Source organism: Poecile atricapillus, chromosome 11 (genome assembly GCF_030490865.1).
Source record: "Poecile atricapillus isolate bPoeAtr1 chromosome 11, bPoeAtr1.hap1, whole genome shotgun sequence".
In the NCBI taxonomy this organism is placed as follows: Eukaryota; Metazoa; Chordata; class Aves; order Passeriformes; family Paridae; genus Poecile; species Poecile atricapillus.
The window spans coordinates 15,944,447-15,957,050 of NC_081259.1; the positions used below are offsets into that span (position 1 = coordinate 15,944,447).

Consider the following 12,604-nt stretch of genomic DNA (forward strand, 5'->3'; position numbering starts at 1 on the left):
TTTTAAAATTAGCAAAAATACATGGGAAAAAATTTCAATATTGTATGTAGTTTAATTTAAAAAAATGATTTACAGTATTTTACCAGCAAATAACTGGACTTAGCAGATTTTAAAACACCATTAACATCTTCAAAGCAGTAAATTCCAAATTAGCTTCTAATTTGCTTGCTGCCTTTTCCAACAAGATATATGAAATGTTACATTAGATATGAAATCTGGGCTTCTCTTCTCAACAAGTGAGTCCAAACTGCTCTGCCCTAATCAAAATGCTGAACTTCAGCACCAACAGTCCTTTACTGCACACAGTTAATCTGTTTTACCTCCTGAAATCAGCTTGGCCTCAAACAGAGCCAGCGTGACAGCTTACAAAACAGCAGATTGAGCTCCAGAACTCTTTTATTTGACTACTGTAGACTGATTTTTCAAAGCAGTTGTTTGCCCTTGCTTTTCAACATTTTTATTTTTATTTTTTTTTTAATTTTTTTATCGTTTTAAAGACACAACACTACACATTTCCTTACCTAAGGACTTGAAAACCTCTGGGCTAGCATACTTGCCATCAAAGTAGACTGTGTTGTTCTGGGAGTCAAAGGCACGGCACATTCTGATGAACACAACCTCTAAAGACCCTAAAATAAAAACAATGTATGTTTGACTATGGAAGTGGAGACTTCAGTTGCAAAGAGCAAGTAAGGATTAATACTAATGCTCTGCATTCATTATCAGTTTAGTAGAGTAGTAAGTTGCTGTGGTGTAACAGAGCGTAGCTTGGTTTGCTGGTAGAATTAAAAGACCCCTTTAGAAGTTTTTGCTAAAGCAACTTACTTAATGCTAATAAGCTCTAGTAATTTTTTAGAGTAATGAAGTCTCTGAAGCCAAAGCAGCTCATTTAAATTTATGTTCACCAAGCCTTAACAACTTGGTCCAGTATTTGTAACGTGAATTACTTCTACAATATCTTGCATAGAACAATCTGGATTTTTACCTGAAATATTCACTATTAGCAACAACAACAAAAAAATTAACCCAATTTTAACATCTTAACACACTCATTGCTCCCTTTGTCCATAATGAAAATTTAATAGATAGACTTGAACTGCTTCTCCCCAAAATAACTAAGATGATGTTACTTCAAAGACAGACAATTTGAAAGGTTTTACTTTAATTTTAAATTATCATTTTATGCTATATGAATATATGTGTATGCAACTGCTGCATGTAACAGGTAACACCTTCCTCAGGCAAAACTAATAGAAGCAGACCTTAAAACTGACCCACATACCTGCTTTTAAAAGCACAATTTGATCATTTTGACACAGTTCCATAAAGCCATCAATGCGTTTGGCAAATTCCACTACATACTGTATAGCTTCTGTTATTTTGACTGCGCATAACTGCCACATTACCTCCCTTTGCTGTTTGAGAGAGAAGAGAAATTCAAAAATTACTAACCAAGCTTTGGAAAGCTCAATGCAGAAAGTAAAACTGAGCTAAAAAAACAAACAACAAAATGGAGTGAGTTCTCTCCAACACTCCTGGCTACAGTCTGCTTATAAGACAAGGAGAATTCACCTCCAAACCAGAACCTCGTGTGGATGAGTGACAATGCAACCATGGAAGACTTCTTCAGTCATATCAGAAGAGCTCTAGCTTGGGGCACTTTTATTTCATAAGCCAAAAGTGTCAAAGTGTAATGACTTCGGTCATTTCAGTGGGAATTTTATTCACTGCATGAAAATAAAATACCAATTCAAACCAGCAAGGCATGATCATATTTTTCCTATCAGCTTCTCTATTTTGTACTGAATGCAAATTATGAACCCAGCTCATCTTCAGAAGGATACATGTAAAGATGTTCATATATGAAGGTCATCTTGATAACAACATAAAGAAGGCATGCAAGCAGTGAGTTTTCCTAGTGTTGATAATAATGCAGAATGAAATCACCGAAAGTAGAAAAAACTATTCTCCTAAAGGTTAAATGTTTTTCTGTGGAAATGAAAAATATGTTCAGAGAACATTGTGCTTTAGCAGTGCTTCCCAAGGCCATTTTCCAAAAGTAGCCAATTGGTAGTAGCTTGTAGATGGAAGGCACGTTGGGAGTAACATTGATTAGATCTTACAATACCCTGGTGGCACAGCAGCGCTGTGCTGCTGCTCCACAGGTAAAACCCAAACACCGAGGGACAACTGGAGCATGAATCAGGATTACAGGAAACCCAGAAGGCTGGAAATCTGATGGAGCTCTGTGTTTCTAAACTGAAACCGAAACACAGCATGCAACATCACAAACCAGGTGGCCTTGGCTTTTCTTGTTGTTGATCCAGGGCATTACAAATTAAGAGAATAAAATAACATGCCAATTAGGATTGAAAAATGCCAATTATTTCCTATCCTTCTTTATCGGAGACAGATTTCAGGAGAATGTCTTTGCCTTTTCCTATACCTGTAAAAATCACAAATGCAAAGGATATCCTTTCCACCTTGCTGCTTTTGATTCTTTGGATTATTTTTTTTAAAACACACAGAAATATACATTCCTGATAGTAAGGAGAAAGCAGTGAAAAAGTGAATTTTGCAGTGCGTTATGGAAATACCATGCTTTAAAGAAACCATGCCATAGCTTGGCATGCTTTTATACCTTGTTCTGATAGTTCTCAATTTCTTCCTGCAGAAAAGTTTGCCATGTTATCTGCTGTAACTCCTCTCTCAAGTACTGGCAAGTTTCCATGTGTGACTTGGAAATATTCTGTGCAAGATGTTCTAAAAGAAAGAGCAGAAAGCGACACACGTTATAAATGCAAAGCTATACCTTCAGACACGAGAAAAGCTCGTATATTTCAGTTGAACAGGAGAAGGGGAGAGGGTGAGCCGAGAGAGAAACTGCTTTAGCCCGAGTCTCCTTGGAAGCGGCTCCGGGCAGAGCGGCCGTGGCCGCAGCCGCCGGCAGAGGGCGAGCGCGCAGCGCTGGGGAACGGCAGCAAAGCGGGGACGGGGGGACACGGAACCCTCCCGGGCACATCCCACAGCCGGGCTCGGAGACACACCGCGGACTACGGCCGCAGCAAACCGCGGGCACAAGCAGGGTGATGGACACCCCTCGAGCGAGGCACACAGCTGTCCCTGGACGCTGCCAAGGACAGGACAGAGCGGCACTGCCAGCCAGGCACAGCTGCCAGTGCCGATGCTTCCCGACAGAGAAATAGTTACCAACTATCTAGCGGGCTCTCAAACAGGACTCTGGTCCCATGAAGCTGCCTGCTACCCCTTTTCTTTTCCCACTCTCATATCGTTAGAAATGTATCAGGAAAATGCATCTATTAGAGAATCCAGATGATTAAGATAACACACTAAAAAAGTCACTACGCTAGGGGTTTTTTTCCTTCAGCTTTAGAGTAGTCATCTAGTTTACTGCACGTGCTTTAGAATTTCCATACAACGTTTTAATTCCAAATAAAATTATTTTCTCCTGCTATATTTGATTGAAAGACACATAAGGCAGATTTACATATATTAATAAAACTTGGTTCCAAAAAACGTTTAGGAACACTTTCAAAAGTCTGAATAGAATTTAGATACCCACGTTCCACTTTTATTTAACTTCCTCTTTCCTACTCTGACCCTTCAGATGGGCATTTTCTCCTATATTAGCACAAGACAAGTAGAGGCCTGGGGACTTGTCTCACACAACTCTGCTTGTTAGGCCACTGAAAATGAAGGCTCAAACCAAACAGGAATGGTGGTCACTACACCACGGAGGTTTTCTGAGGGACTGCAGCACTGGGTCTTCTGTGAAACTGGCTTTGTTTGGTAATGATCAAACCCAGCTCTTCACAAACTGAACTGCTGGACCAATCAGACTGTCGGTAGCTTGATTAAGATACTACCTGAAAAGTCTTTAATGTACAGATGAGGTAAAATCAGATTATATGTGCTACCTGAACAATCAGTAAGGTGGAACACAACATAATTTATACTTTGTCACCACAGCTTTGATGTATTTAGGAGCAATTTTTTTTTTTTTAACAAGTGTGTAGTTAAAACACTTGTTCTTGGTAGCAGCAGCTGACTGCATGATCCCTGTGCCCTTGCAGGATACAGGAGGTGAAATATTCCCATGCTATTAAAAAAGCTCCGCCTCACTTCAGGACTGTATTTCAGCACACACCTAAATATTTTCATTGAACAGCCACACCTTTCTAAATTGAAACCTTTGTCTGGCAGACAAACATTCTTCAAACATTGTTCAGTAATGTTAGTGCTGGGCACCCAAACCATGCTGTGCAGGTTTAAACGAAGCACTATGTAAGTAAGGGTAAGCAACAGGACAAACATAGCTTAGGCCAGTGTTCCAAGCCCAACACCAGGCCTACAAGGGAAAACCCCCTTTTTTTTTTTTCCCCCTGTGGGTTTAATGTGGATCTTTTTAATACTTTCCATGAGAAAATTAGCAATCATTTCACTAAGACAAAGCCAGTAGCATTGCCTTTGTCCTGACATTTTCTTCTTTTTACCTATCTGAAATTATTTGAACTGAAGCCAGACACAATATTTTGGCAATAATTTGTCAGGACAAATTGTATTGCAGAGAACAGCATTCTGCAACATGAGGACATTAAAAAGTAAGCTTCTTGTGACTTCCTCTCTGCAAAATTTCTCAAAAAAACCAAAATAAACCAAACAAAATTTTCATGTGGAATATCTGATTTTTTAACTATTTTTAGGTTTTCATAATAAAATAATTAGAAAAAATGTAGCTTGAGTAAGTTTTAAGAATCAGTTTTAAATGCCTGGCTGCTTACATAAGTAAGGGAATCATGAAACCACTTCTCTGATGTCCTGTTCCACTTTGTTTACAACCAGTTCACACAGTACATTCTAACTCCAGTCTCACCTGTTGACAAGTCATACTTGAGGAATTCGGCACTAGTGTAATCATTAAGGGAAGAGTTTAAAGTAAAATGTGCTAATTAATGTGGTTACTGTAAGACTCTTAGAGAAATTATCAAAATTTGCTGCATTCAGAAATGTCCTTCAGTATCTGGGGCCAGATCCTCTGCAACAAGTGACAAGAACTGCCCCCAGATTAGCCTGGTGCTTTTCTCAGGTAAAGAGCAGAAGAAAATCAGCCTCATCACTTTTTGTTAGAAGTAACAGTATTGAGGTAACGAAAAAGGAGATAAAATGGTTAAAAAATAATCTGCAAATAAAGAAATGACCTATCTGTTTTCTCAGCACAAAAAATTAGCTTCTTAATCTGTATTCCAAGGGTTCTATTGCAAGGACTGAAAGCAAAAGCAACACTGGTAGAGCTGATGAACCACAGTCCCCTGGGAGCTTTAGTCCAGAGCAGTAAGGAGTCCCCCGTGTGCCCCGAGATCAGGGTGTTTACTGTGCACTTCACACAAGAACGCCACACACCATACATGCCCACAGTTCTACTGAAGCAGCATTCTCACTGTCACCTGGCTACATGTGTCACTTTAATCCAAAGGGTACTGTTAAGACAATTACAATGGAAGCTTTTCTCTCTCATTACCTAATTCTGCCATGGACACAGTTGGAGAGGTCTCCCCATTTGTAAAAGAACAATAAGGGAAGAAGCCCGATGCTGGTGTGTAGTCACATATTGGTTCTGGTTTGATTCCATTAATATCAAGACCCGACTGATCTGGAGAAGGCTGTATGTCTAAGTAGAAGCTGCTAACTGCAGAGTCTGCTTTGCTACCTTCAGGGGTATGCCCATCAATGTAATTACTGAGGTCGTCATGTAGCTCTGTTAACCCATTGGTGGTGATATTGTATGTTGGTGTGAGCGGTTCTGCCTCTCCTGGCTGCTGCTGGTGATCCCGCTGCTGCTGCTGCATTCGGTGTTTCTGCACCTCGGCGTACAGGCTGTCCCTCTGCTTTTTTGACATTCGACCAAACTTTACAGCTGAAATACAGACACACAAGAGATTACATCTCTACATGTCCATCACCACCCTTTAATTGTGAGTCTAAACACTACATGGAAGGATACAGCACAAACCCCAAATCTGCAGGATGCACCTACGAAACGCTTCTCAGTTATGGGTACACAGCTGCAGCACCTGCTCTTTAAAAGACTGTCTTGACATGCCACTGAAATGGACCATTAGAAGTCACTGGTTTAGCTTAATTCATTAACTTTCCACTTCTGTACTGGAAAGATTTTCTCTTGTATGTCCATTGAGGTTGACAGGTGCACCTCTTCTGCATTCAAGCCCTACCTAAAAATGTAAGAGCTAAACCAGAACACATTGGCATGAGACAACTGTTCAGTTCCAGCTGAGCCGTACATCCACGCTGCACAGTGAACCCAGAGTGTGGTGCCAAAACTTGTGCTCTATCTCAGTGTATCAACAGCAAGCTTTACTGGGATTGAGACCAAAGCATGTGGGAAGAACCACCAAACCTGCCTTCAGCACCTCTGTGACAAGCAAAAATACTTAGTAGATGAGTAATTGTTAAAGCTCTGTGTGTGTGCACTCAAGTGCATGTGGTATCTCCACAACACTACTATGACTTTGAGGAGCATCAGCTGTAAGCCACCAGCAACTGGTTTGCAGCATCCAGGGAATTCCCAAAGATGCAGCATGGGATTTCAAGGACCTTAGCAGCTGTAAAAGCTTCATCCTTTAGAAAGGTGACTACTGCCTTCTGCTTTTCTACAGGAAAGCAAACGTGTTGGAGGAACTAGTCATTGCATGATCAACTCTTTCAGGTTTTTAGTCTCATGACCAATAAAAAAGAAAAAGACAATTTAATTCAAGAAGTAAGTGCCATCTGGAAACGATCTCCTTGGTCGGGCCTCATGTACCTAGAGTAATGTGTATGTGTTTTATGTGTTTGTAGAAGATGCAGTGCTGCTGTCACTGCGTCAGAGGGAAAGACTGAGTCAGGTCTTCAAATGGGTAAGTGGTGGCAGCTCCATTCCATCCGTGGGGGAGGCATGCAAGTCTCAGCTGCAAAGCCAGTTCTGAGTGAATTACATAAGCAACTGTTTGGCAGAGGCGGGCTTTCGTCACTACTCGAGCTGCAATTTTGGGCTTAATATTAACAGCACTGGAACGTCTTTCCTTTAGAAGCCTGTCTTTGAAAAAATACCGCATTATTTTTTTCTTTGCGTTTTTCCCATTATTCATTATACGAATATTTAATTTCTGTCAATACTGTGAAGCAGCTCTGATCTGTACCCATGCACAGGCAGTGCTTCTTGCAACTACAGGAGGTGACTTAAGTTGGAATGAATATACAGAGGCAGTATTCACATGAGACTAAAAAACTGCATCCTAAGAAATGACCAAAGCTCTGAACTAGGAACTGTAATAGGTAAATAGGAAAAAAGAGAAATCCTAGAACTTTGTACATGATTTAGATACATTTGAGTATACAGCAACATCTAAAAACATACAGCATGTAACATAGAAAAATATATAGCAACATCTAAAACTCACTTGATGAGTGAGTTCAGCTATCACCCAATGCACAATTAGCATATAAATGCTATGTTTTTTCGTTTCCCATACATCATACGACACCTTACGTTAATTTTTTGCAGCTAGGCCCCAAGTTAGCAGCACTTACCATCCCGAGACATCCCCACAGCAAGGCATTTCTGTAAGCGACAGTGTTGGCAGCGGTTCCGACTGGTCCGGTCGATCAGACAGTTCTTCTGCCGAGGACACGAGTACGTGGCATTGCTCTGCTGACTCCTTCTGAAAAAGCCCTGGGATGCAATGGCAAAATACAGGTCAAGAAGCTGCTGACTGATGGAACAAATAAAGACTCTGAAAGGTAGCATACTTAGCAGAAAAGAAGTTCAAGTGCTCTATAGTCAACTAAAGGAAGTTAAAACTGAAGGTTTTGGTTTTTTTTTTTCTTTCTTAGAAAAAAACCCCAGTAACTAGCAAGAAACAGTTCAGTAAAAAAGCATTGTAACACATAAAGGAATTACACTTTTTATTCACTGGTTTTACAGATCCCATATTACATATGGTACACCAGCTCTTACCAAATGAGACAAAACTAATTATAGGCCTTGATTTCCTATCTTTCCTGGGATGGCATAGTCCTCCAAAATAGGCAGGATTCAACAGCTACCACCCTGTTCTGCTCTCTGGAGTGACAGTAGCAGGTTCTGATGTTCAGCCTCACCAGTGTGTATGTGTTTAAAAATATACAGCAAGATGCTGAACAGCTTCTCCTACAAAAAGCAATTTCTTAACGTGTTGTTTAAAAACACAGAATCGTTAAGTTTGGAAAGACCTCTGAGATCATCAAGTCCAAGCGTTACCCCAGCACCACTCTGTTCACCACTAAACCCCAAGTGCCACATCCACATGCCTTTTTGAACACTTCCAGGGATCGTGATTCCACCATTTCCATGGATATCCTATTCCAATGCCTGCCCACCCTTTCAGTGAAGAATTTTTTCCTAATATCCTAAATGGCATGAGGCCATTTCCTTTTGTTTGGTTGCTGGCTCCATGGGAGAAGAGCCTGACCCCCATCTGGCTCCATCTTCCTGTCAGGGAGCTATAGAAAGCAAGAAGGTCACACCTGAGCCTCCTCTTCTCCAGATTAAACAATCTCAGCACCTTCAGCTGTTCCTTATCAGACTTAAAACCAGTAACAGATCTGTGCTCCACACCCTTTCCTGCTCTGCTGCCCCTCTCTGGACACACTCTGGCCCCTCAATGTCCTGCTTGTCAGGAGGGGCCCAAAACCAGACACAGCACTTGAGGTGCCCCACTAGTGCCCAGGACAGAGGGATGGTCACTGCACTGGTGCTGCTGTCACCTGTTGCTGCTATTGTGTGAGTTAGTTTGATGCTGACAGCCCAGATTTTGTTCAATTCTGTGCAGGATTTAGATTCTTAAGGAGGGGCAAAGCTAAAACACGTTTTATGCATGATTTCTTTCCTGAGTAACCCCATCTCCAAAGAAAGCTGGAGCTGGAAGGTTACGCACAGCTACAACTTTGTCTCCTCCAAGGGTGCACGTCATTAACTGCTCTGCAGCTGTTTGCTTTGAAGTCCATTTCATCCTTTTGCCACAGACTGCCCAAACATAAGCTGCTGTGTGTGTAATACCTACTTCACAAGGATTCTGCAAAGATGTAGTCATTCTAAAGAGGCATTTGAGAGCAGTGAGCACACTATTTTAGTTTTACGTTGCCACATAATGGATTAATTAACAGTGCTGCAAAGTAAAATAGTTCCTTGGAAAGGCTGGGCACCTTTTAATTAAAGCTGGACTTTTACCAATTTGTTATTTACTCAGAGGTTTCATGCTGGAGTCCCTCAGCACACGAACAGATACTTGGTGAAGCAAACAAAGGAAGGACTTCTGCATGACAATTCTCGAGTAGTCAAGTACTTCCCGTCAAACTGCCTGCAGACAGAAACATGGCAAAACACTGAGACAAAGCCCCTGCTCCATCTTAGCAGGAGGGAACCAGTCTGTTGACTACACCCCTTTTATTAAAGCTTTACTGGGGAAACATGGAATATAAAAAGAAAAATAAGAATCTGAAGATGCTGCCTTTAATCCTGTATTCCTGTACATAATTTCTTACCCTTTTTTTTCCTGGTCTTTGTTTCTATATGACAGAACTTTCAAGCAGTTGTTTCATGTTTGTCAATAGTGAGATAATTGTCACTGAGACTGAAATATTGAGCTCCAATTGAATGCATTTCACCCTACAGAAAACCTGAAATACTGTGGGAATGTCTACCACTCCAACATCCCAACTGATCCCTCTAGAGAAACCAACTCTTGGTTAAGCAGATAGATTCATTTCCAGTTCTGGGAGCACCATCAGTGGAGCCTGTCATTCTACGCAAGTACAAGTGTGCTCACCACTAAACTCCAAGTGCAAAGCCACTCACCAGAAAAGCAGGATTAGGGACTGAGCTGACCAGTGACCAGTCAAGGTTCTGCATCAGTCCCTGAAAATTTCAGTTCTCCAAACACTTTTCTAGTTACACTGAATGACATTCTCACCCACAAGCTGCATGAAACCCTCTGCCACCTCTGAGATTCTGGAAATGAGTCTAAACAATATGTGAAACTAACATGTCCCAATAACCTCAAGGATCCATATGTCTTCCTTTAGCTGAGATATATATACATACACTAATTCTGAATTGCCACTTGGCATATTTTATTAAGAATAGCCTTGTCAAGCTGAGGATTATTTTTAGTATTATAATGGAGAAAATACTGGCCTTTTTCCTTTTCCAGATTTTCCCTAGAGACACAGCTGCTCAATACATTTTAGTGTACAATATGTCAGCTAAGTTATAGCTGGAAGCTAGATTTCCAGTAGAGCAGAAATGCCTGAACCCAGGCCTTTAAAAGCACTTGCACTTTCCAAACGAGAGAAACAGCAGAGTGTTTTTAACAACAAACCCAAGAAAACATCAGCAATAGCTAAAGAAAGAAGACACCTTGCCACAAACTTCAAAAACTAATCTAAACTTGTCCAGAGCTCAGAAACACAGGTATTTGAGATTTGGGAGTGAATTGACAATGAAGGTCAAGTGAGGATTTCCTGTTCTATGGTGCTGTCATTTTACTTGTGAGTTTTGTAAGCTTTTCGAGGTTCTTGAGGTTTCACATCACTTTAAGGCACGTGGGAAAGCCCCTATTATAGGAGCCTTCTGCAAGTACCTACAGTTTCTTTCTAGGTATTCTTTATTAAAAGGAGAAACACTATTTATTCTGTTGTTCTATTCCCTCGCTTTTGCCAGAGGCATGGAGCTGGCTATAATTTTTCCACCAGGAAGGAGGAGGTGGATGCATGCTTGGTACACGTGTATACATTCAAGCCTTATGCAAGCCAGCCCAGGCCACATGCTTTTTATTGCAGGCATGTTTACAGCCATTATTTCATGTGACCTGATGGGCCCAGGCAGAGCCACCCCTCCTGATCAAGCACAGAGACAAAGCTGCTGCTCCACCGAAGGAGCCCCGGTGCCAGAGCACTCTGGCCCGTGGCACACCTGGGCTGAGTCTCAGCCCCTCCTGGTGTCAGCACAAAGATCCAGCCCCAGTCAGTGAGCTCTGCACATTCCCCTTCCTGCAGATGGATCCACTTGGTGCCAGAAGAAGAGCAGAGCACACTACAAGCCACAGCTTGGTCCCTGCGTTTCAGACTCCTATTTATACACAACACGGTCTATGGGTTTTCACTCGCTGCCACAAAATCAGGTTTGGGAAAAAACCAGCACAAGAACTTTTCATCTGCAAGTCAGCTGGAATAACAACTTATTAAAAAAGGACTTTGAAATGTAAATAGCAGTTTTAGCAAAGTCTATTAATAATGTCAGTGACTCCTCTGCTCAGCACTGGAGATGTTGGTGTCTGAGCTGGCTCCTGAGCCAGCTGTGCTTCCCTCGTATCCCAAATGGCACCGCACAGGCTCCCTCCCCTCTGCGCATGGGCTCAAACACTGAGCTCATGTTTGGTCTTTTGACAAATTTTCATTTAATGAATTGATTCCTACAGTTCATTAACATACCCACTTCCACTTCTGTATACACATATGTCTTAATTAGCTGCTCATTGGCTGTTTAATTACAAGAAAACAGCTGACAGCTGCCTTGCTGCATCCTAATGGCAGACGTTTTGGAATGACTGTATGCGAGCCTGTGACAACAAAGGCTTATTCATAATCCCATGATTTATGGCTAATACTTAAAGACTTCCACGTATCATTAAGTTTTGCAATATTCTGAGCAATTAACAATTAGTTGGGGGGAGTCATTCTTTTACTGTTTTCTAAAGCAAACCAACACCAACACAAATTTTCTTCAAAGAAACATCAGAAAAACACACTATAATACAAAAGACAGGCAAACATTCAAATTGGATTTTAACCCTTTTATGACCGTCAGCACATATTATAGTTGTGAAGCAAGGAAAGTGCTATGACAATGTTGTTTCATAAACTGTGTTAATAAATTATTTGGTGTCACTGAAAACAGAGCAAAAGGCTTCGGTTTTACATTGGTAATAAAGACAGGAGTGAGGTTGTGTTTGTCAACAAATGAAAGCAAGATGGGCAGGGACAGCACATCAGGTATTGTTTCCTGAAGTAAAGAACCCAGACCATCTCTGCAGTTACAATGAACAAGATCATCTGGGGTCTTAAAAGACACAAGAGACAAAAGGCAGTGCTGATAAACCTTTGAAAGCATCTGAAATGCCCAGAAATGCCCTGTATGAGTGGTTTAGTGAGACCAGCTGCATACAGCCAGCAAAGAGAGGGATTGCTGCTGCATTGGTGGCTCAGCTGGGCAGGATCTATTGACAGCAAACCCAAGTAACTGCATCTGTGAATTAAATGTTACAGTTCATTGTATGACAACAGAAAACTGAATTCAACGTTCAGTTAGTGGAAAAGAACATGCATGTGTACAAACCAGTCTCCTTTCCCAGCCTGGTCCTTCCTACAGCACAGAAGGTTGTTAATGGGTTCCCACAGCTAATGGTTGAGTGAAGTGCTCCATACAGATACCAGTTTTGTCAGCATTGCTCTTACAACAACCTTCTCCTTAAAAATTTATTTTATTTGT

At 41.3% G+C, this 12,604-nt stretch overlaps 1 protein-coding gene across 3 annotated transcripts in view; it reads right to left on the reverse strand.

Annotated features, from left to right (window-relative positions):
• RORA (RAR related orphan receptor A) overlaps positions 1-12,604 on the reverse strand; it is a 353,012-nt gene that overhangs the window by 13,843 nt on the left and 326,565 nt on the right. For all 3 annotated transcript variants that reach the window (XM_058846474.1, XM_058846475.1, XM_058846476.1), the window contains 5 exons: positions 7,609-7,750; positions 5,540-5,935; positions 2,642-2,763; positions 1,283-1,415; positions 522-629 (listed from right to left, as the gene is read on the reverse strand). In XM_058846474.1, coding sequence (XP_058702457.1) covers positions 522-629; positions 1,283-1,415; positions 2,642-2,763; positions 5,540-5,935; positions 7,609-7,750 — 901 coding nt within the window. The remainder of the gene's footprint in view (positions 1-521; positions 630-1,282; positions 1,416-2,641; positions 2,764-5,539; positions 5,936-7,608; positions 7,751-12,604) is intronic.